The sequence below is a fragment of the Pelodiscus sinensis genome, chromosome 2 (genome assembly GCF_049634645.1).
Source record: "Pelodiscus sinensis isolate JC-2024 chromosome 2, ASM4963464v1, whole genome shotgun sequence".
NCBI classification, from domain to species: domain Eukaryota; kingdom Metazoa; phylum Chordata; order Testudines; family Trionychidae; genus Pelodiscus; species Pelodiscus sinensis.
The window spans coordinates 101,416,340-101,441,802 of NC_134712.1; the positions used below are offsets into that span (position 1 = coordinate 101,416,340).

Below are 25,463 nucleotides of genomic sequence, written 5' to 3' on the forward strand. Positions count from 1 at the left end.
AAACTGTCTAAATTAGATTATGGCATTGCTGACACACGAACTATGTAAGAGCCTTCGGCCTTACCATTTGGCACCTCTTTATAGCTTTCTCTACACAAGATAATCCTAGAAGATGCAATAATAGTTCAATGCGTACACTGTGACCCTCCACATTTTTTCAGCTCCTTATTGGGCTTTTAGAAGCTGAGTTGAAGGACAATTTGTTTCCCCATTATACATGCTGTTCACAAGAAAATTCTAACACTACTGTCCTACCCAAGCAAGCTGTCAGAGAATCAACCAGTCTCCATCGACAGCTCTAAATGCTTAAACATAATTAATGTAAGTATTGCACAAGCATATCAAAAGTGTTATGTTAAAATGATATGCTGGATGAAAGCTAATTTCCTCCCCCTCTTTTTGTCACTGAAGGCAAGCACTTTACTTGTGAACCCAGCATAAGTGTTGTACTGTATTCAAAAAAATCAGTTACCTATTCTCCCATCATCAGTTCCTATAATAAGTAATCTGACCCCTTTTCAAAAATATTGTCATTACATTTTAGCATCTTTCAAAAAACTCCAGTCTCTCCCCCAAAATAAAGACAACAGAACAGTTTGCTAAATGCCTCTGATAGCTACTTTTTAAAAATTGCAGTTTTCTAAGAAAACGAATATAGAGAAAACTCAAACAGCTAGACTGAAAATATCAAGTTTTAAATATGCAAGTCTTTGGTGTTTGAATAATAACTCAGCAGTGCACTTTTCTAACCTCTGGAAAAACCAACACAGAGGTTTCGTACGATATTGTAGCTTATATAGACTTGGATACAATTAGATTTGAGGACTCTAACCAAGAAGCTCAATTTTTTTTTAAAGTAAATATATAGAAACGCTCTTCCTTCTGGCACATGTAACCACAGCTTATTTCAAACACGTTCTTGTGATCCACACAAAGAAGCAGCTTTCCAAAAAGGAATGGTATCTGTACTCCTGAAATTAAATTAATACTGTGTATGCAGGTAATTGTAGCTGTGTTGGTCCCAGGATATTAGAGAGATAAGGTGGGGGAGGTAATATCTTTTATTGGATCACCTTCTGATGGTTAGCCAGACAAGCTTTGAGCCACACAGCTCTTCTTCAGGTCTGTATGTAATTTAAGCACCACTATTTGCTAGGGTTTCCTATAAAAATCCACAGACTTGCAGAGTATGGAATACATAATCTCAAAATATCATTGTTCTTCATTATTGCTGAGAAAAACTTCACATTTATATTACAAACGAAAATGTACATCCAATTAGTTCTGTTCCAACTGAGTTATGAAAGATGCATTTCTTATCTACATTCCACCCACACATTTCACATTCCTAAACTTGACTTTTCAAATTACTATTATTATTGCTGGGCTTTATAAGCAGTGCGAACATAAGAATTCAAATGTGCACTGTGCTGAGAACTTCTACATTCAATAACGTTACTTGCTTGATCAGAATGAAGATTTAAAACTAAGTAGAAAGTAAATTATTACATTCTAATTAGAACACTTCTGGTATTGTCGATCAGAACTTTACAAACTTAATCCTTTTGATCTTGGAAGCACTCACCTGACCTGGTTTACTGGAGGTTACTCCCTGGATTTCTAAGTAGCTGAACGTTAGTTCTAGCTGTAACATAAAACAAGCGTAGAATATAAAAACTTTTGTTTTCATTTTTAACCATTAGCCAAAAGAACTGAAAATGCTACAATAACCACAAGCAAGAGAAATACGTATGGAATGATTAAACAAGGAGGTTAAAAGTAATTATGTGTCCGCTCTATATAACTACAGTAAGCTTCCGATAATCTGGCACCTTTAGGACCCAGGAGGTGCCAGATTATCAGATTTGGCAGACTATCAGAAGGGGGGGCTATGAGAGGTCTGGGGTGAGGTGGGAGGGATGCCACTCCATAGCCCCCCCTTCCGATAGTCCGGTTCTGCCCCAGGCGTCCCTGATTCAGCCGCTGCTGGTCAGTTTCAGCAGTGGCTGAATCGGGGACACCTGCAACAGAGCAGCTGGAATGCTGCGAGGTTGGTCTGGTAGCGCCGACCCTTGGCGCGGCAAGACCAACCCAGCAGCACCCCAGCTGCTCTACCCCAGGTGTCCCCAAGTCAGCCGCTGCTGAAACTGATCAGCAGCTGACTTCAGGAAGCCCAGGGCAGAGCAACTCTGCCTCGGGCTTCCTGGAGTCAGCCACTGGTCAGTTTCAGCAGAGCAGCGGCTGAATCAGGGACAGCTGGTGTGCTGCCGGGTTGGGACCCGCAGCCCCAAGGGGCAGCGCTACGGGACCAGCCCAGCAGCGCCCCAGCTGCTCTGCCCCGGCTTCCCCGATTCAGCTGTTTTAGCAGCGGCTGAATCGGGGAAGCTGGGGGCAGAGCAGCTCCAATGGTCTGGCTGCCCCGAGCACTTCCGGGTTCCTGATGGTGCCGGACCATCAGGAGTGCCAGACCATCAGATGCCGGACCATCGGAGTTTTACTGTATATTGTATACAAGTAAAATATTTAGTATATTTGAATACATTTTATACTACAGTGTATTTATAAATAATGTTATGGATTAAAAATGATTAATCAAAGTTTCAAGTCTGTAACCTGAGAAGTATGAGTTATTAGTGGTTCTAAGAACACCAGTAGAAAATGCTATATATGTTTATAAGCAACTTCTTCACTTATTGTATTCTAACTGGTTAAATCATGTATTAAGCATTCATTAAATTTTTATCAGCTATTAATAAAAACACTTTTCATAAACATTGACACTTTTTGTCTACCGGAAACTTCCTCACAAAATACCACTTTATACTTCTCACTAGTGAGTAAACAGGCAGCACAATTTAAAGCCATTCTATTCCCTCAGGATTTTAGAGTTAAAGGCTAAAATCCAATGAACGTGTCTAATTAGAGCTCATCGCATCTGTCCCACCAAAGAAATGAGAAATAATCCCCCCCCAAAGTTTATATTTAGTGAACTTCGTTTCTCTTTTGTGTTTTGCTTTGCAATTGTTTAAGTGAAGAGATGGACAAAAGAATGCACGTTAAACTAGGAAACAATGTGTACAGCAGAATCACAGCATGAAGCAGCCTGGCAATCTACACTTAGGGCTCATCTAGACTACGCTGAAGTTTCGAACGTGAAAGTAGTTGGGGTGCATTTTTTGAGGAAGAGCGGCTTGTCTAAAAAGGGAGGATGGGTTGCCGAAACCCCCCCGCGTCCTGACTACTTTCACTTTCGAAAGCGCCCACGTATTTTGCATATTCTCTTTCAAAACTTCAGCGTAGCTTTGCTGTTTCATGAAACATGCTCTTCTTCTTCCAGCAGAGAAACGGTCCTTTGTTTAGCCACAGAACAGATGCAGCCCAAGGTAGGAGCAATGCAAGGATCTCTTTATTACTCACACCAAAGTAGCTAATCCTTGCACAGAGACCCCACCTTGCAAGAAACTCATTCAGTTACTTTTTACCCGAGATTGTAGTTAATTCTAGTTTTTGTGTTGTCAACACCTATCTTCTGTACATCCCTCTACTTACACATAGTTCAGCTGGTCATCGGATGGCAGCTTTTGATCCCTACTGACATTCAAAACTGCTAAACGTTTGTTTGAATCTAGTGTAAGTCTCTCTACCCCACTGCCAGTCCAATACTGAGTCATCCAGCTTCCTAGAACCTAGATGTCAGGTCCTCCAATGCAGGGGGAGGGGAGAGCGGAGGAGGAAAGAAGGTCAACTGCCCTGGGGCCCAGCTATTCAAATGGGCCCAAGGTGGTGGCAGAGACCAGCATTCCGGGAGGGAGAGGGAGAAGCACAGTCCGGGCAGCACTGAGGGTTGGCTGCTCTGATCCCGACCCTTCTGGGAACACAGAGCCAACTCCAACCCCATCTTGTCCAGGAGCCCAGCAAGTCTATTGGCTCACCTGCTAGGTGTACACCTATTGACCCAACACACCATTATGATTTTAGGAACTACCTGCCATCATCTAGAATCTTCTTACTTTGCACATTATTTATGAAGCAGTCTCTGATGACTCCACTACAAGTATGTGTTGCACGTGTCAACTCTGTCATTTCACACTAGTCGAACACACCTCTTCAATACAAAACAAATATCTATACAGAAGCAACACACTCAAAAAGCTGATCCTGCAAAGAACCCTTTTAGAATATAGGTACGCAACAGCTAGGGGAGGGGACATCTCTATCGTTAAGATTAGGGTCTCCCCCTCCCCCCCCCACTTCAAGAAGGGAGTCAATGGCATATGCTTGTCCATGCATTTGTAGAATACAATACACCTTTCCAAAATGCCTAACAAATAACTTGGGAGTCAAACTGTCTCAGGATTGTCAAATATGCACGTCAATTTATTAATTTAAAATAATTAAAAGAGGTATTATCTATTAGCTAGTGGTATCCTAAAATGGATGAAAGCTATACAGTGTTTCACTTCTTTAGGATGCCACTACAAAATGTCTGTGTAGTGTGATTCCTTCTCTATTAGAGGTAAAAAGTAAGTTCCTTGTGAACATGTGATGTGTGTCACTAGGTGGGGAAGTGGGCTGTGCTGACAGGAAGTAGGAAGATAAGTCCAGAACTTGACATTTCTGTGTGTTAGGCAAATGTCCCATTTAATCAATCTTCATTTCTTTTAAATTATAGCTTGTGTGCATGGAATAAAATTTTATTTTCAATTTTATGAGCTGTTCAAGACAAGTTAATGTTTGGAATTCCATGCAAAAGTAACAAAGTAACATCAACACTGTTGTTCTTAGGACATAGTAGATTGCAACTTAACACAACCGATCAAACAAATCAACTGCATCATCATCCAGTTGACACTGCACTTTTCAGTGCACTACATTACTCTATCAGGGTATGTCTACACTACCCTCCTAGTTCGAACTAGGGGGGTAATGTAGGCATACCGCACTTGCAAATGAAGCCCGGGATTTGAATTTCCCGGGCTTCATTTGCATAAGCGGGGAGCCGCCATTTTTAAAACCCCGCTGGTTCGAACCCCGTGCAGCGCAGCTACACGGGGCACGAACTAGGCTTCCTAGTTCGAACTACCGTTACTCCTCATTTCACGAGGAGTAACGGTAGTTCGAACTAGGAAGCCTAGTCCGAACTACCTAGTTCGAGCCCCGTGTAGCCGCGCTGCACGGGGTTCGAACCAGCGGGGTTTTAAAAATGGCGGCTCCCCGCTTATGCAAATGAAGCCCGGGAAATTCAAATTCCGGGCTTCATTTGCAAGTGCGGTATGCCTACATTACCCCGCTTGTTCGAACTAGGAGGGTAGTGTAGACATACCCTCAGTTACTCATTGCTGTTGCATTAAATAGTTTCAGGTTATAATACTGCTCCTATAAAATTACCCATCTTTGTCTTATGTTTTCATCTCTCTCAATGCTCCTCTGCTAGGTAACATTAAGGGGGAGTCACTCAGTTAATCAGCTACATGAAGATCTTGTGCAGCTTTAAAAACATTCTGTTTTACCAAGTCAACTACCATGCACACCTACAGGCAGTCCCCGGGTTATGTACAAGATAGGGACTGTAGGTTTGTTCTGAAGTTGAATCTGTATGTAAGTCGGAACTGGCATCAGCCGCTGCTGAAACTGATCAGTTTCAACCGCGGCTGAATCTGGACGCCAGTTCTGACTTACATACAGATTCAACTTAAGAAACCCAGGCATCCCCAAGTCAGCTCCTGCTGAAACTGATCAGCGGCTGATTCCAGGAAGCCTGGGGCAGAGCAACTCTGCCTCGGGCTTCCTGTAGTCAGCCGCTGGTCAGTTTCAGCAGCGGCTGACTTGGGGACGCCTGGGGCAGAGCAGATGGGGTGATGATGGGTTGCTCCAGTAGCGCGGCTCCTCGGCGCTACTGGAGCAACCCAGCAGCACCCCAGCTGCTCTGCCCCAGGCGTCCTGATTCAGCCGCTGCTGAAACTGACCAGCAGCAGCTGAATCAGGACACCTGGGGCAGAGCAGCTGGGGTGCTGCCGGGTTGGTCCGGAGCGGCGCTGCGGGACCAACCCGGCAGCCCCCAGCTGCTCTACCCCAGGGGTAGGCAAGAAAAGCCTGGTCTGCTGGGGGGGGGGGGGGGACACTAGCTGCACCCCCTCCCCAGCAGACCAGGGAGACGGGGGGGTGGGACCGCCCAAGTCCTCCACGGCTTTGCTCCGTCTCCCTGGTCTGCTGACCTGGGAGACGCGGAGCAAAGTCGCAGAGCACGCCCGCAGCGGGACAGTCCATGCGCGCCGCAGCTGTCCCACTGCTGCCGTGCTCCGAGGCTTTGCTCCCCATCTCCCTGGTCTGCTGGTCGGGAGACAGGGAACAAAGCCGCAGAGCACGCCCGCAGGGGGACAGCTCAAGCGCGCCCGGGCTGTCCCGCTGCGGGCGTGCTCCAAGGCTTTGCTCCCCGTCTCCCTGCAGGCCAGGGAGATGGGGAGCAGCTTTTCTCGCCCCGGAGAAAAGCCCCGTTCGACATAAGTTGGATCCGCGTAACTCGGGGACTGCCTGTATTCTGTTAAAGAAAGATGTTTTCAAGAAGCATGCCAGTTGTTGAAACAGAAAGGCTACAAATTCCAAAAGAAATGGTGTATGAAAAGGGCGGCTTTCTTTTGAAAACTACTGTTCCATTTCAGTTACCACCAAACCAATCATTTTAATTAGCCCAGAATATAGATTTTTATACTTTCATTTTAAAAAAATATGGCATAACAAATCTCACAAGGTTTTGTGAAATAAAGCCACTAAGATGGTATTTCTAAAAGTGTTTGCACTGCTAAGTTAATACTGGGGCTATTTCAGTTGATTTTTTTCCCCTGCAATTTCCAGTTACAATAATTTTTCTCAGAACTTTAAATGACACCTTTTCTACCGGACATAGGAAAACTTGCAGCCTCCATTTCTTTCCACGAGCACTGGGGACAGCAAGAAGTGTGTCTTAATCTTCAACCCAGATATGAAGGAGAGGAACATTTTCTAGCACCAGCGATTATTGTTTGTTAATCTTTCTGTGTATATGTGTACAACTAAGAAGAACATGGACCTCTGCCAAAATCATTTTAACAGACTCTGATGGAGAAGAGATTATCTCCTGATACAAAATCATCCTGATGCACACAGAAATGTATTATTCCTCTGCCATGAAAGTCATTCCAAATTCTTGGGACTGAAATAGGTATTTCATGGCCTTTTTAAGGTACACTGGCAAAACCCCTCTCATTGCAAATTATGGCATTCATGGAAAAACAACAAAGAATACTCCACTGAGAACTGCAGGATCAGTACACCCCACATCATTTCTAATTTGGAAATTGAAGTTATCCCCTTTTAAGATCAGACAGCCTATATTATAGCACAGTGGTCCCCAACCTTTTGGGGTTACCGGGCGCCCGGGGGCAGGGCCACTCACATGCCGGGCACCCAGGGGCGGGGCCACACATACGCTGCGTGCCCGGAGCTGGTGCCACCCATGTGCCGCACTCCCAGGCCTGGCACCACAACTGTGCTGCACGCCCAGAGGTGGGGCCGCCCATATGTTGCGCGCCTGGGGCCGGAACAGCCCATGTCCCGTGCTCATGGGGGCGAGGCCGCCACCGCCCATGCGCAGCATGCCCGGAGCTGGCGCATGTTCCACATGCCCAGGAGCCGGCAGCGTCCATGTGCCGTGTGCCCGGTGGCAGGGCTGCCCATGTGCTGCGCGTCCGGGGCCAGCGCCGCCCCTATGCCACATGCCCGGGTCAGCGTGTAGGGATAACATATTAATGTATTAAAAATGTGATTCCCCCAAATGGAAGTGACTCCCCATAATTTGTTCCCCACAACTTAAAGTATTTAGATTTATTATTAATTCTTCTTACTTATTATTATTTGTTAAGATTGTTAAATGTTTAGATTTATTATTATTATTGCCCCCTTTAGAAAATAATGTATTAGGTAATATAACTTAGAACTGTTAAAAATATAATCCTATGTAACCAGAAACAGCCCCCCCCTCTGTGCTCCAGGGCATACTCAAGCTTGTGCAAGGGGCTGCTTGAAATTGACATTGCAGAGATACATTGTAACAATGCATTGTCAAGCCACTAACTCTGCTATGGGAGCCAAGCCCTGTAATTGACTTAAGGGCATTGTTACTTAATTGAGGCCTGTTCTCTTTAAAACATTGTAACTTTATTCAGCACTCAGAGAATGTTTTAAGCAATACCACCCAGAAACTCTCTGTAACTACAACTTTTATTATTATACAAAATACTGTATGAATGTATGAGAGAGTGCTTGGATGATGAGTGAATGGTTCTGAGAGGTGCCAGCCTGAGAATACAGCAACAAAGGGCTGAAGAAGGCGTCAGGTGCCAGTGCAACCAAAAGGTGTCAAGTGGAGAAACTGGAGGTCCACCCGATGAGATCACTGATGAGCACCTGGCAGCCACCCTGGAGACATCAGCATGATACAGCAATTTCCATAGACTGGCATAGGAAGAAATTCCTATAAGAACTGGACTAAAAAACTATGGAATCAGAGTCCAAGGTTCTGCTGCCAGCCTACCAGGAGCTTCAGATGCGCATCTGATCAGGACTTCGCTCCCCACTACCATCACTTGTGTACAGAGTACCTGGCCAGTATCCTGTCACAAGCAACTTCCAGGCTGGTAACTATACACAGAACTTGAATGAATGGATGTATGAATGAATGGTTTATATATATATATATATATAAGTGTATAAGGGTTAAGTAGTGTTAGGAATAAGTAGTTAAACAACGTTGTTTGCTTCTATCTTTTCTTTATTTTTTATGATTATCTTTACAATAAATGTGGCTTTTTGCCTTATCCCCCTCATAAGATCCTGCTTGCTTTTATTTGGTACAACAAGCGCCGCCCATGTGCTGCAAATCCGAGGCCAGCACAGCCCTCGCGCCGCTCACCCGGGGGCAGGGCCACCCATGTGCTGCGTGCCCAGGACCGGCACAGACCTCGCGCCGTGCACGTGGGGGTGGGGCCGCCTAACCGCCGCGCGCCCGGGGCCGGCACCGACTATGTGCTGCACACCCGGGGCCGGCGCCGCTCATGCGCCCAGGGGCTGGCACCGCCCATGTGTTGCACGCCCAGGGGCGGGGCCGGCCCCGATCACTCAGTGGGCGCACAGAAATGGCCTGGTGGGCACCACGTTGGGGACCACTGTTATAGCATGTCTATACTGCAACTGCAAGCATGTTATACTTACAAATTCGCTTGAATCTTGCCAGTGTAGCTAAAATACAGTGAAAACGCAGTGGCACAGGGTTAACAGTAGACGGTACAAAGAAGTATTTGCATTGCTCACTCATGCGGTCACATTTCCACTGCTATTTTAGCCACCCTGGCAAGATTAAACCTATAGCAGGTATGTCTCCCTGAGTTGCAATCTCACTCACCGACTGCAGGGAAGACAATATCCATGTAGTATAATGTTATAAACTTGTTTGGGCACTAACTCACCTAACCCCATTCTGAGTGTTATGAACTCATATAGAGCTAAAATACCTCAGGTTATCTGTAATGCAATTCTTCACCCACGCAGTTTTCTGGCTTATCCTATAATGTTTCATCAATGTGATGACAAAACCATTTAAGAAGGCCATTACCGAAAAAGCATAACGACTTTACACAAAAATTAGTACTCCAATCCTCAGATCTTTTTTTCAGATGCCAAATAAGCACCATCAGCAGTAAGCTTGCATCACTTAAACGCCGGAATATGATTGCAAAATAGTTACTGAAATAAACAACCTTACCTTGGTGGGAATGCGAGATGTCAGTAGGAAGGCCCGACATGATGTAAGCACCTATAAAACAAAGAGCAAACTCAATGTTTCTTATCTACCAGGCCTGCACTCAGAAATATTAAGTATCTTTATTACAAACATTTATTGGTTTACTGCTTCTCATAACTAAGTAAACCCAGGCATCAGATGAACAAGTGATTTGTACCAAGTCACGCAGTCAGAGGTAGGGATGTGAAGGTTTAACAAGTGAGGTTCATGGTAAACTGGTGAGGCTAGAGCAGCTCCCTGCCTACTGCAGGTAGAGGGCTGCCCCAGCACAGTGGAGGGCCTGACGCAGACACGGCAGCTGCAACCAAGGCGCTGGAGCAGCCCATCTGCAGGGTGCCCCGGCCCGCCACAAAAAGGGGCTACTCCAGTCTCCTACCCAGCAGCGCCACCACAGCCCCTTGCTCTTCTCCCTTAATTGGTTAATCAGTTAAACAATGTTTAACCAGCCAGCCAATTAAATGGGATTTTACAAAATCCCTAGTCAGTGGTTGGTTGTTTAAAAGACAGACTTTATTTTTTCCAACAGACATAACTAAGCAGAACTGAACAAGATAACTTCACAGACTAATTTCGGTCTTCTTTGGTGCCCAAGGGCCTGATCTTGCAAAAACTTAGTACCCAGATATATTACTTAGCTAAGGTAAATAGTCCCACTGAAGCTTATAATAAGGACTGTTTGCAAGACCAGGTCATACAGACCTGCTCCAGTTCTAAAGTGCAGTCAGTAAGGGTGTATTTACACAGCATCCTTAGCTCGAAATAAGCTACGAAATAAATAAGTTTGTGCTACGCAAACTGCATAGCTTCTTTTGAGTATATTTCAAAATAACTCGCTATTCCAAAATGCCCCTTAATTCTCATGGATCGAGGGTTATCGGAAAGTGGGAATAAACCACCCATTACTTCAAAATCTATTTCAAAATAATGGGCTGTTTCAGTAGACTCGGAATAGCTATTTCAGGATACTTCTGGGACCTGGATAAATCTCTTATCTAGTAGATCAAAGCAAGGAGAATTCTGTGATCTGGTTTCCTATAAGCTGGCTACTCTATGAATCTTAACACCACATAGACAGAATATATTCAACGAAATTGTATGGCAACATCTGAACAATTGCATTCTCGCGATGAAATCAATTTGAAAAGTGAAAACACCATGAATGCAAAAATGCCAATATTCAAAGTATATAAAATATTAGCACCATGAGAGATCATGGGCAAACATTTCCCTTTAGATAAATCCAGTGTATCTCAGAGTGACAATGCATGTGTCTCCCAATGGGAAAGAAAAAATGTTTGTATGGGTAGGTAAAGCAGAAAATTGGAGCTTAGATTCAACAGGCAGATCAGAAGGAAAATTAGCTCCAAGAGAAGACTCAAATGTTAGTAAAGTATTTTAGACATCATCTTACGGAGAAATACAATAGTATGAGCCACAAAAGTCTTTTAAATTCCAATAGCATTTTCCAGCAAATCAACCCTCAACAGCTTATATAAATAAGTGATGCCTTACAATATGCCTACAGAGTAGGTAAGTCAAAAGTAGCAGATTTCTGTACTCGTTATTCTCATTTTACAGATGGGGAAAACTGACCCACCTAGGGTCAAATGACTTGACCAAAGCCCCACCTTCCAGTTAGTTGCAGAGCTGGTTATGGAATCCACATCTCTTAGATCCAGTCTTGTACCTGATTGACATTTAACTTCAGATGAGCAGCTCTTAGGGTTGCCAGGTGTCCAGTTTTGAAACGGACAGTCTGGTATTTGAGCTTCTGTCCGGAAAACAAATTGAGAAAATACCGGACATATAAATGTCCGGTATTGTCTAATTAAATAAGTTGTATTCTCATCATGAGTATCGGCACGTAGTTGCATACTGCATGGCTGGTAGACATGCTCATGCTTCATAAGCGTGTCTACCAGCCGGGCAGTCTGCAACTACGCAATAGGGGAGGGGGGCGGGATGCAATCTCCGGGACCGGACTCGTCCATGCGCCCTCCGGGACTGTGAATGGACCGGGCAGTGCCCCGGAATCCGGGTGCACCCGGGCCAGCCCTGCTCACCGCCAGCCAGTCCCCCCACCCTCCGATCTCCCCAGGCCAGCCCCGCTCGCCCTGCTCCCCACTGGCCGGTTCCCGCCCCTCCCGCCCCGGTCTCCACCACCAGCCCCACTCCCCACTCCCAACCAGCCCTGCTCCCCACCAGCCCCCCTTACCTCCCCCACTGGCCCCGCTCCCCCAGTGGCCGGTTCCTGCTCCCCTCCTCCCCCCCCCTCCAATCTGAGATCAAGAGTGTCCAGTATTTTTGTCAAAACCATCTGGCAACCCTAGTAGCTTTAATAAAAGCAAATTTTAAAAGTCACATTCTAGCTTCAGCATGAGAAATTAACCAAATATCCAGAGCCAAACATACTGAACTGTGAGCATTTGAAATTCAGATCTGAACTTGGATCCATTTCTAGTGCTGCCTATAGAATCACAGAACACTAGAACTAAAAGGGACCTCAAGAGATCATCAAGTCCAGTCCCCTGCACTCATGGCAAGACCAAGCACAGTTTCTAGATCATCCTTGATAGACGTCTGTCTAACCTGCTCTTAAATATCTCCAGAGATGGAGATTCCACAACCTCCCTACACAATTTATTCCAGTGTTTAACCACCTTGACAGATAGGAAGTTTTTCCTAATGTCCAGGGCTCGACAAATAATACAATCTACTCACCCATGGCGAGTAGATTGTAACCCGGAAGAGACAGGTTCGGGCGATCTGCACGTGTGCAGACCGCTGGACAGCATGGCTGGCAAGCGGGGCTCGCCACGGTTCGGCGAGCCCTGCTAATGTCCAACCTAAGCCTCCCTTGCTGCGGTTTAAGCCCATTGCTTCTTGTCCTCAGACCAGAGCCTGCACCACAACCCGCTACCCCAGCCTGGTGAAGTGAGGTTGGGGGAGGAAGAGGGATGGAGTGAGCAGGGTGAGGCCTCGGAGAAGGAGTGTAAGAGGGGCAGAGCCTCAGAGAAGGGGCGGGAAGGAAGTGGGGCTAGGGTACTTGGTTTTGAGGTAGATCTTACATTGCACTTAAATTGAAAAAGTGATCTTGTGGTTAAAATGGTTGGAGAGCACTGGTCTCCACTAACAAATGGGGCTCTCATCAGTATAGCAACACCTCGCCACCCCTTGCTCTCCCCTCCTCTCCCCGAACAACTGTAGCTACAGCAATGAAAGAATCCTTCCATTGACATAGCTCTGTCCACCTGAGGGATTGGTTTGTATAGTTACAACATCATGGGGTGGGGGGTTACACCCATGACTAATGAAGCTATCATCCAGAGAGACTGACAGACAGACTTCTCCAGGTCTTGAACAAGGAATAGGGGCAAGAGGTGCCGGATGCAGAGCACCAGAAGTGGTAGGGTCTCTGGAAGAAGGGGTGGGGCTGGGAGCTAGTGGTGATTTAAAGGGTTTGGATCTCCAGCCACCACTGTTGCCACTGTAGCAGCGGCTGGGAGTTCCTGGCCCTAGAAAATTGCTGAGCCCTGGGTCACCTGCCCCTTTTGCTCCCATGCCTCCACATCAACCAGCCTGGTGTCAGCCTAATTTAAGTGATGACCAGGCTTTATACAAGGTCACCCACTTAGTACAGAAACAAATTCAAATGAGAAAATTCATTTAGAAATATTTACAAAAAGCAATTATTTCTGTACAGATTCGTGGCCTGCAGAGGTCACTGCCTATTTATCAACATAACATGATTTTGCCTTAGTAATTAACAACAACCTTGACGATACACCCTGCTTCCCCCACGCCCAAACTAGTACAACAACAAAACAATAATATACAGATGCCTCATCTTATTTTCTTTCTAGGTTATTAGCCATTTTTGCAATCGTCAGCTATTGAAATCTGCATTTATGCAGCCCTACTAATGTTATTGTATCAAATTAACCTAACAGACTGCACCTATCAATCTTGGGCAGGTCATTAGTGTAGCACAGTTTTACACTAATTTTACATTTTGTTTAATAATCCACATCAACTCAGGCCACCACATTTATTGTGTGCTTTAATGGTTTGTAATTCACAAGCAGATTAAATACATATTTCTTTTAATAATCTCTTCCCTCTGGAGAAAAACAGACAAAAATTTTACAAAACAAGAACTCTGTATTACTTACAGACAAAAATAAAAAGTAGTAAAAAAAAACCCTATAAAGATTAAAAAAGCTGACCAAAAAAGTTACACTACATGTTATTTCCCATTGGTATGCACGCTTTGATCCTTCTATATTTTGACATATGGATGCAATAAATAATAGACTAGCTTAATATGGTTCATTCAAACAGTGACTTCAAAAGAAAATGAGCACAAAAACTATATAATATGCAGTGATCAAATTCTGTAGTTTATATTTTTCACATTCTCTTCCTTTTACTCTTTCATACAAATGCTACTCTCTTAACCTTGCTCCCATCATAGTTCCAACATCAAGTAGTTTCAACTACTTTAATTACATTTTACTATATACGCCAAGAAAGAAGGGGGTTGTATTTGTGATGTTCGTGCTTACTTAGATTCTTTGTAATCAAACACCTATACAGATCTTTTTCCATGCTCTCCCAGTTATCCCCTCCAATATTTGTACTTAAAAGGGGGGGGGGGAAACAACCTTTAGCTACTCTATTATTTCACCTTGAATTAATCTTCAATAGTTTCCCTTCAGGATCGAAAACAAACAGCAATGTAAACATGTTTGCTCTGCTAATAAGTATCTTAAATGTAATGATTCATATCTTATTAAGCCACCTACTCTCTACTCGGAGAATCCACCCAGAATTTATTATTGTACATTTAATTGTATTCCTAATTTTGTAAATGCCTAAATAGCAAAGTGATTCTTTAGATTTAAAGCATGTAAGTGGTTGTCTCCTCCTCCCTTATTCTCCTCATGCTACTTAATTGGCACTGGGACAAGTTACAAATAAAGATATTCTCTAAGCTAACATGGTGATGGCGGCAAAGAGGTGCATGGCATGCTAGTAATAGCATTGACGGCTGGCTGCTACCACCCTGCCCCTCCTGGAGTGCGGGGCCAGGGCCCCCTCCCTTGCCCAGGGGCCCAAGGTTGCCTTGCTTGCTCTACACTGAGTTTGCCCAGATTCCTGTCCTTGCTGGTCAATTACAAACAGATACATCAGTGCAAGCCCCTAGCATGGTCTGGCAAAGCAACTTTTTGCACCAATACAAATAATTTTGGCTGGAAACTTTGCTAAATTCCGCAGACTTTGTCCACATCAGAGAGTAGAAAGGTGCAGTTACACTGATGGCTGCAGTCAAGTCAAAAGCTCATTAAAGACAAAAGCCTAACTCCTCTTCTTTCCCAGAGGAAATTCCATGTTGAGTCCTTCCTTACCGCAATCATTTCCATAGCTCTTTTCAGAAATCCCTTCAATATTCTTGGCCTGGCTCACTGGAGAGATGTACAGAGAGCAACTAACATCACTCTGTGCTCTAGCATGCCACCTCTGGATACACTTGCATCACCTTTTATTATTGCCATATCTCATTATGATCGGACATCTAATTTATTGTCTCATTTGCCCCTGGATCACTTTCTGTATTGCTGCATTTTCTAAACGGGAGGGGCAGGTTAGAAGGGAATAGTTTCAGAGGAAACTGGTTTTTGTATATTTTCTATGAAGGGGGTCAAATATCAGTATCTGTGATGTATCATATTTAAACAAACACAAGACAGAAGAAGCATCCTAAGAACTCTTCTAATAGATGTCACAAGGAGCACCACAAGGGGGCACCCTGGTGTACCTAAAAGGTCTGATTATACACAGAAGCTAGTAGGGCCACCCCTCCAAATACGCATTCACAATTTAAAGGTGACCTGAAACACATTTTAAAACAAGGAAGTTCAGCGAGAAGGATGAACATTTGACAAAGTTACCAGCAACTGAAAATTACCCTTTAGAATGGGAATGATTATTAACAAATGACTTTTCAGCCGTTCCTGCATGCGCTCCAGCTATACGAACATGTTGCACATTATAAACATTAATTAAGTGCTGGCAATTAAGTGCTCACTGCTCACAGAGTGCAGCAGTGAAAACGCCCTTTGGGTGTCCACACTGTCAGCTGCCAGTGCATTAGCATTACCACGCTCATGGCACTTGCAGCTCCTTTCAGAGCAGTGCATTCCGGGCAGCTATCCCCACAGAGAACCTCTTCCTCTTCTACCACAGAGGTTTCTGAGGAGACGTGAGGCATCCTGGGTCCTTTCCCAATGCTCCATGGTGCATCACTTCGCATCCCAGCAACCCCTGCACTTTTATTCAAATTTGACGCCATCTTTCAATGGCCTCTGTGCTGCGCACTCTGCCTTCTCAGTCCATGCTAATAGATCCACAGCTGTTGACAAAAATGCTGATAAGTCTCATAACACGTTGCAAATGGCAGTCGAGTTATTTCTGAAGCTGCAAAGTGAAGATGAGTCCAAGCAGCATTGGTACAACATGAGATCTCTTGTGGCATTCATGGAGGTGCTGACCTCAGTGGAACACTGCTTTTGGGCTCAGGAAACAAGCACTGAACAGTGGGTTCCACCATCATGCAAGCCTGATGATGAGCAGCAGCTGCAGAACTTTTGGATGCAGAAAGCCACTTACATGGGACTGTGTGCTGAGCTCGCCCCTACCCTGCAGCACAAGGACACATAAATGAGAACTGCCCTGCAGATGAAGAAGCACATGGTGACTGCACTGTGGAATCTGGCTACTCCAGAGAGCTTTCACTCGGTCACCAACCATTTGGGAGTGGGAAAGAGGACCACTGGACTAGTGCTGATGGAGGTGTGACGAGCCACCAAACGAGACCATCTCGAGAACAGTTTTCAATAACCCCATTAACCAAATTATGTCCTGTTCATATCTGATGCAGAGGAGATTTCGTTAAAAAGTTTTAACATTTTTAAAAACTTAACCAAAAAAATGTTTTTGGTTCAGGCTTGTTTCTTTTACAAACAAAACCCTTTTATGGAGTATCAGGAAGGAGTCAGAAACCTTTAAGCCCGTGTTTTTCAAACTTGGGTCGTGGGGCCATCAGGGTAAGCCCACTGGTGGGCCCGTGCTGCTTTGTTTACTTAATGCATCCATAGCCAGGTCCCATTGGTAGGAAACAGCAAACCGCAGCCAATGGGAGCTACAAGGCTCCATGGTTTTGCACTTGTTAAGTAAACAAAGCAGCACGAGCCCACCAATGGCTGACCCTGGTGGCCTTATGACTCAAGTTTGAAAAGCGCTGCTCTAGGCTTTAGCTACACAAGAAAATCTATGACCCATATCATAGCTCTTCCAAAGGCACAGCTGATTTACTGGAAGCAAAACCTAGAGCTCAGGTGTTTTTACCACCATATCATGAAATACTGAGCAGGCTTCAAGACACAGCAATAAAAATGACTGAGTTAAGTCTACACTACCCATTTAGCACCATGCAGCCACATTGTAAGACCTTGTCAACCATTAGTATGTTTTTCTTGAAATTTCCTCACTGTTCCTGCCAGATGTGTGTGGTAAACTGAAAACTGTGTTACAATTACAAGCTATCACATCGAGTATCAGAGGGGTAGCCATGTTAGTAGGAATCTGCAAAAGCGGCGAGGAGTCCTGTGGCACCTTATAGACTAACCGAAGTGTTGGAGCGTAAGCTTTCATGGGCAAAGGCTCACTTCGCCAGATGCATGCACATGCATCTGACGAAGTGGGTCTTTGCCCACAAAAGCTTATGCTCCAACACTTCGGTTAGTCTATAATCTATGACATGAAGTTTGCAAGGATTTTCATAGCCCCACTTGCAAGCTAAGGGGTTCTATAGGGAAGCATGCAAGCTGGATCTTCTTATGTTGTCAGTTTGCAGAGAGCCTGCCTAAAGAAAAAGGTGAGAGGAGTAACGCCCCCCCAGCCTAAGGGAGCAACCTGTTTTGCACATCTCTGGTTTTGGTTCCTGTACACGAGGGTTCTGGATTCTAAGACAAAGTAATGTTATACAGCAACCTTCAAGCAAGAGTATTCTAATTTTTTTAATCTCACTTTCCTGTGTGTATGCTGTGAACATAACCCTGTGCAGTTCTAGAGGGCTTGTACCCAGAGGAGGATTAGATGACAAAACAGAACACAGAGCAGCAGCTGGTGGCTGTCTATGCTGATACTCCCACTACTACTGCTGGAGCTCACCCTGAGGTAACAGCAGTGAAGAGAAAAGGCCTAGTATAGATTGGGACAAAGTCTTCCTCTGAACATATCAATGAGGCTCACAATTCCAAGGATATTCTCCACCACCACCATAGCATGTCCAAGGTAGCTTGGTCCTGTATTACTGCTGATATGTGCAAATAAGAAATAACTGATTGGAAGCAGTCAAAACACATTCATACACAAAACCAGAAAATCTCTAAGCTCATCATCTAATAAACCATCTTGTTAGTCTTTAAAGTGCTACATTGTCCTGCATTTTGCTTCAGCTACCCCAGACTAACACGGCTACATTTCTATCACTATTCTTCCTCTCCTGTTCTTCAGCATTTTCAACATCCTTTCTCTCTATATATACACTCAGTTTCACAGTTTCTTGTCTTTTGTACTACTGCCCCAGGTTCCAGAAATAAAATGGCATTGCACGGGTGTGATAGTTTCCGATGTATAAGATCTTTATTTTTTTTTAAAAAAAACACATTCCATTCCTTGAAGTTTAATTACAGAACAAGGCTGGAAGTGTGAAATTGACATGAAATTCTAAAAACCTCAGCCTCCTGCAAATTACTTGTTTAATACTACCACTTTAATGTTCATATGCATCTCTGTTCTTTTTTTAAAAAAAGATCATCATCCCTAGCTTCATTTGTTAGATAACATTTTTTTTATGCAGAGGTGGCACACTCTCCCCCACTTTGATTGAAGCTGCTGCAGGTATTTCAGTCGTGAGCATAACTTCCCTCTTTGTACACAGAGCCTCTCTCAGAGGTTACGAGCAATTGACACCTTCTGGAAGCAGCTTGGTGTGAGGTATAATGTTGCTGTTTCTCCACTGAGATGGCTGGAAATAGATTTTGCTTTTGCAATGTTTTTCAGCCCCATTCTATCATTGTCATTTTAAGACATGTCAGATTTTAATACTTTGTAAATGACACACTCTTTCCTCCATAAGAAGGGGATTTTCAAATACCCCCCCCCCACGTATACTATTCACAGTTGTTACGCAGAGCTGGTATAGTAAGAGGGAAGTTATGCTCACGACTGAAATACCTGCAGCAGCTTCAATTCACATTACAATGCAACCTTAGACAGGAAAAACACCCAGTTTTGGCAACAAAAAACTTCCAGCCCCATGAGAGACTTTTGTCTTCTCCCCACCCTTTATTGACAACAAAGAACCAGTGTGGACTCTGCTGTTTGTTTTGTTGACAGAACTGGCTTCCGCCAGTATCCCAATATGCCTACCCTGATGGCTACACTCAGTGTTTTGTGATCTCTGCTGCCCTGCAAGCATGTGCCCCTCCCCTTTCAAAGCTCTGGGAAGTGTGTGTTAGCTGAGAGGGCTGCTCCATTTGGGGAACAAACACAAAACCAAATCATTGGAATGCTCCTGTTCTGCCCTGCTAGGAACACCCAGCAGGTAGATTGTACATGCAGGTAGATATACATGCCTACACACGCTGTCCAAACTGCAGTGCCCACATAGCCTAAGACAGTATCTTCATTAGGCTCCACCAATGATAGAAGAGGACTGAGAGCTAGCAAAGACAACCGATCCAAGAAGACCCTAAATCTGCTCATTACAGTACACAATGTAATTAGAGCTGACCACCGTTGGAAACGTTGGGAACATTTTCAGAAAAAGACAAGATTGAGAGCCTGCCCTATGATGCAGGGTATTCACACAGAAATTGTCTTCACATTTGCTCACAAGGCAGAGAGTAGAAGTTCTTCTTTAAACAAAACCAAAAACTCCAACCCTCAGCCCCTTCTAAAAGAGCCATTAAACATGACCTTAGTCAAACAGGTTATAATCATGATAGTTTGGGCAGTAAACAAGGATGGGGCTAATCTATGTTAGAATTACCATATTCCAATTAAGGCAAGGACTACTGTACCTGTTAAAAAGTACAGTTTCTTAGGTTTTTTAATGCTGTTTTAAGATTATATGACCCTATTAATTCTGGTAATAATCATTCTCTATTCTATAAATAGGACTTTCCATCCAAATTGCTTTAAAAAATTTTAGTTAGAACTCCACCTAGCCACAACTATGCCTTTGTTCCCCCCCCCCCCCCCCCCACACACAGTTTAATTAAAGGTGTGATTTTTAAAGTGATTTAGCTTAAAAAAGGTGTACAATCCTATATGAACACTTTAATTTAAATATGGTTTATATCCATTTAATTTTCATAGGTAAATTTTACATGGGCAACTTAAATTGATAAGCACTTGTAAAGGATCTAAGTATTTGCTCTGGTTTAGCTATCACCAGTTTTTAATATGACTATTTTACCTAGTCTGAATCTTCCTATCATGACTTCTCATTGCTAGAACTCATCATCAAGTACTATTGGTACACAATCAATGAATATAATCAATGAATAATGTAGGATTTACCAAATATTTCCTGTATTTCATCTTTTTTATTAATGCTTAAGAACAAATAATAAATCAAAAAATTACCAATAATTAACATTTAAAAAATCATGACTTGTTTGTGGGTAATTCGGTACAAGAAAGCAGGCTAAATTTATCATGTGTACTGAATAATTTGACCAGTTCTAAGATCTCAACCTTTCCATATACTGTAGCACTTTAAGGAATCTGATTTGTCTTGCAGCATACCGCCAAGCTCACTTAAAGACTACTTGCTAACAAAATCAGACACAAAAATATCAAAGTGGCACAGCATGCTATCACTGAAAAAAAATGACTGACTTCCTTATTTTTACCATACAATTAGAAAATAAATCAACCGGAATATAAATATTGCACTTACATATTAGTGCACAGTATATAAAGCAGTATAAATAAGTAATTGTCTGTATGAAGTTTTAGTTCATACTGACTTCATTAGTGCTTTTTATGTATCCTGTTGTAAAACTAGGCAAGTATCTAGATGAGCTGATGTACCCCTGGAAGACCTCTGTATACCTCTGCTTGAGAACCACTGCTCCAGAGTAGTAGCTCTCAAACCTTTTGTCCAACCGGCCCAGCTCACTTAACACAAAACTTTCCATGAACCACCAGCCAACCACCCATGATGACAAAATGGGTGCAAGATGTAATGTGGGTGAGGTCTGGGTTGGAAGTTGGGTGCAGGAGCAGGCTCGGGGTGGAGACCTGGCTGGAGATTGGGTTCAAGAGGGGGTGGGGTCTGGCTGGGAGGCTGGGTGCAAGAGCAGGTCTGAGGGTTGGGGGTCTGGGTGGAAGGGAGGGTACAGGAGTGAGCTAGGAATGCCGGGTCTCAGTGGGAGGAGGGATGTAGGAGTGGACTGGGGGTTGGAGGTCTGGACAGGAGATAGGGTGCAAGAGCAGGGTGGGATGTGTGAGGGCAAAGGGGGTGAAGGATCTGGGCATGAGAAAGATGGGGAGGGGTGCTGACCTAACTCCACGCTCCAAGCCTCTCCCAGGCACTGCCCCCACTGCTCCCTTTGGCCAGAATTCCAGTCCACAGGGGCAGCCTCCAAGTGAGCAGTTTCCTGTGCTACTGTTCCCCCAGCTAGGGAGAGGGGGGAACAGCAGAATGCAGTGCTGTTTCCTCCCCTGCATGCTGGATATGGCCCATGAAGCTTGAGAGTCAGCCCCCCACAGCTGGAAGCCAGCAATATGGCTCCAACCTCCCGTGGGGGGTGGGGCAGAGCAGGACCACTATCCCAGGATTCCCACTGCAGGGGATGGCTAAACCTCGAGCCTACAGTACACCTGAAAGATGGTTGTGAACCACCAGTGGTCTGCAGACTGCAGTTTGAGAACCACTGCTCTAGACAACCATTCCAAACGGAAATCTACCCTCAATTGCTTCACAGTCTACATTTATTTCATTGGATTCATCTTGCACACACAGTCCACATACCTGAGGTTCACATATAACAAGTTTTCAGAACAGGATATCTAAGAATTCTCATTACAAGAATAACAATCAACCTATCACCAGGTAAGCAAATTCAGCATTTCCTTGTTAACTACTGTCAGGGCTGTTCCCCACTACAAGTGTAGAACGTAGGGGCCCACAAAAGACCTTAATATTTCTTATCTCTATGGCTTCTGCTTACAAAGACTCCCCAAGATCACAGATTCTCTGGGGCTGGGATATAGGCTGTCACCATCAAGTGTAAAAACTCTTTCTTTTGAAACCCTGTAAGAATAACTTAAACTTCCTCCAGGGGAGTACCCCCACGCTCTTTTTACCCCAAGAGAGCTTGAAAAAGAAAAAAAAAGAAAAACTGCAATCTTGATAGCTGACATCTCAGTCTGACATCTCATAGCATGCATACACAGACCTCCTGCTACTTCCCAGGACACAAGAATCAAATCATTGCCTTAAAAAAAAAAGTGACAATTAAGAAAACAAAAATATATCCTAATAAAGCATATTTGGTTCCTAGGTGTTACAGACCAACTAAGAAAAACAAATTAAAACAGAGAGAAACAGTCTCTCTGGGCTGCAGCTTAGATACAATAAATGGAGGAGGAGGGTGAACATGATTAGCACAGAGAAGATAATGAAACAATAAAACAAAGAAAATAATCTGATCGTGGCTAAATATACATTTTCCCTATTACTCATGATCTACCTCATGGATCTAACCCGGCTGCCTGAAGGCCATAACTTGTGGCCCCTAAACAAAAAGGGTCTCCATTTCCAGGAAATGAGCACTTGTTGTTCTCATAACCATAGATAAAAATTATGCGTGTTCAGCATCTCTGAAAAAAATCCTTAACTGTGCGGCTTATGTGGTTAGATGCTGCAATGGTGGTGGCTTGTATAGATATGTGGATTCCACATATCTATATAAGCCACACCATCACAGGACCTAACCACATAAGCCACACCATCACAGGACCTAAGACACCACAGGACTCTGTTTTTAAAAACATTTTATGTTACTGATTTGAGAGCTTAGACAGTTTCATTTCACCTTTAGAAAAGGATTCTCCCATACCTTCCATTGGAAAGTGATCACAATGCAAGTCATTATAGTATTGTCCAGCTAACATAACCAGACAGAAAACTGTCTGACCCCCCCCCCCCCCCACACACACACGCCATGGACAAAGGCTGCTCCATGGGATAATGGTGCAACCTCTGTCTATGGGGAACAGCGTGGGATGGCAGGGGGCTCTGCAGTAGTGGGGCCGGGATCACACTGGCTGCCACCCCCACGCCCACGGAATATCGAATAGTCATGAAACCACTAAGTTTTGATGTAGATACACAACTATTCAATTAATCTATATCTAAAATGCCTACTCAAGACACCAAACCGCACTTCCAAAGGTGGGATCTAGTTCCTCTTCCCACTTTGTTCACTGCAATTAATTGGTATCTTTCATAATTCAGCTGGAACCAATAAACCATGACTGAGCAGCAGAAATCCACACAACAATCCAATATGCGTCAAAACGCTTTTCATAAAAAGAATGAGTAAAATGCATGTATCATGTAATTCTAGTATTATTATTCAGCTATTTGTATTACAATGGCACTTAATCACCATCAGGGCCCTAGCGTACCAGGTACTTACGAAGAGAGTAGCAGAGACAATCCCTGCCAGAACAGCTCCCGATTCAACTTAAGGCATGATACAAGCAGGGATACAATGAATAGTAGGGAAGTGCAGGAAAGGAAGAACAATGGAAATAAGCATTATAGGCCAGTTACATGTAAGCTGGATGATTTGGAGTAATTCCTCATCTGACATATGCAATAATAGACGCAAAAGGCCTATGCGATAACAATAGGAGTACAAAATTAGGTAACAAAGAGGAATAATATGGGCACACAAGGCTTAATTTTCTGGGTATTTCTCAGGGAAAAAAGCAAGAGAAAAATCCAAACACCACTTCGTACCTTTGAGGCCTTCTTTATGTAACAGAAAGCAAAAAAGGGCACAACCCCATATTTTCTTTTATGGTTTGTCTTTTACATTATCATTTAAAATCACTGTCAAGTACTTCTCCTGAATTAGTCATCATTTACAAAGCAAAGCAGTCTATATCCCATTTGTTTGCAGCACTTCCAATCAGATTTCCTAAAGACAGTTGTAGCAAACCAGGGATGTGAAAGTGTAACTGTTCACACACTTAACCGATGAGCCTGGGCTCACTGGTTAATGTACATGGTTATATGCAGCTGCCCTCCCACTCTCCGTGCTGCCTCTGTATCAGAGGTAGCAGTGTGGTGGGGGTCGAGAGGAGGGTAGATGGGAGCTGGTGCGTGTGGGGAGCCAGCTTTTAAACCAGCTCTCTGTGCATACCAGCTCTCATGGAGCCACCTGCCCCCACACACACACTGCTGCCTCTGATGCAGAGGCAGCAGCAGCATGGGGAGTAAGTGAGAGCTGGTGCACGTGGCAAGCCTGTATCAGAGACAGCAGCACGGGGGAGGGGAAAAAGCACAAGTGGGAGCTATGTGCTGAGCCAGCTTAAAAGCTGGCTCCCAGCGTGTACCGCATGCAAATGTGTAATTTTCAGTGGTTACACTTTTATTTAAATGCATTATAACATCCCTATAACAAACATTATTTCCAATGGGAGTAGCTAGAATATATCACCATAGTGTTAATACAAATAATGAATGTTTGATACCTTTCCATTTGTAAGTTTTACTCCCCTTTACATGAAAACATTAAAGTTCTTCCTCAGTAATGATATAGTTAATAAAAAGGTTACATTTGATAAAGTCTTTCCCTTTCACAGAACAAAAGTTGTAAATGTTCTTTTCAGCAAGAAGTCCTATTAAATTATTAAATTAAATAAAACTACTTAACAGAAAATCAATCTACTCAAGGCAGGGACTATTTTTACACCTCTGTAAGGCACCATGTAAGCCTATGGACGACAGCAAATAGAAATAATAAACCATGTTGTCACGGTTATAGAGCTAGCTGCACTTCTGTGCTCTGTCTGGTCTCTTCCATGTACACCTTCAAACTATCACCTTTTGTGCTTCCCCGGGGGCAGGGGAGAAATTCCTTTAGTTCTTCCATTCTTAGGCTGAGGCGAAGCCACAATACCCTGTGGACGGACGGTGGTTACCCAGCAGGTCCAACTGGGTTTAGTATCTAAGATTGTTCCCTTTCACAGTCCGGATATAGTGATGTATAAACGGACCAGGCAACCTCCTACAAACTTAAGTACTATGTAAAGTCAACAAAAGGATTAAAACAGAACAAGATAAAGGATTTTAGAACAGCTTAACACATCCATCTTACCAGGCCTAGTACCCTATGATGGAGACCGACTGTCCTAGCTCTTTCAGACATCTCCAGAGCATCTGCGAATCTTAACTTCTCACCAACAACTGCCTGACTTCTACACAGGGAGGGCATTATTTTGTTTATAGTCACTGTGATCTGTTGGCCCCTATCAT

General features: G+C 43.9%; 1 protein-coding gene across 3 annotated transcripts in view; it reads right to left on the minus strand.

Annotated features, from left to right (window-relative positions):
- CARMIL1 (capping protein regulator and myosin 1 linker 1) overlaps nt 1-25,463 on the minus strand; it is a 247,884-nt gene that overhangs the window by 135,379 nt on the left and 87,042 nt on the right. For all 3 annotated transcript variants that reach the window (XM_075921131.1, XM_075921132.1, XM_075921130.1), the window contains exons 3-4: nt 9,797-9,847; nt 1,586-1,645 (exon numbers count right to left, since the gene is read on the minus strand). In XM_075921131.1, the coding sequence (XP_075777246.1) occupies nt 1,586-1,645; nt 9,797-9,847 (111 nt within the window). The remainder of the gene's footprint in view (nt 1-1,585; nt 1,646-9,796; nt 9,848-25,463) is intronic.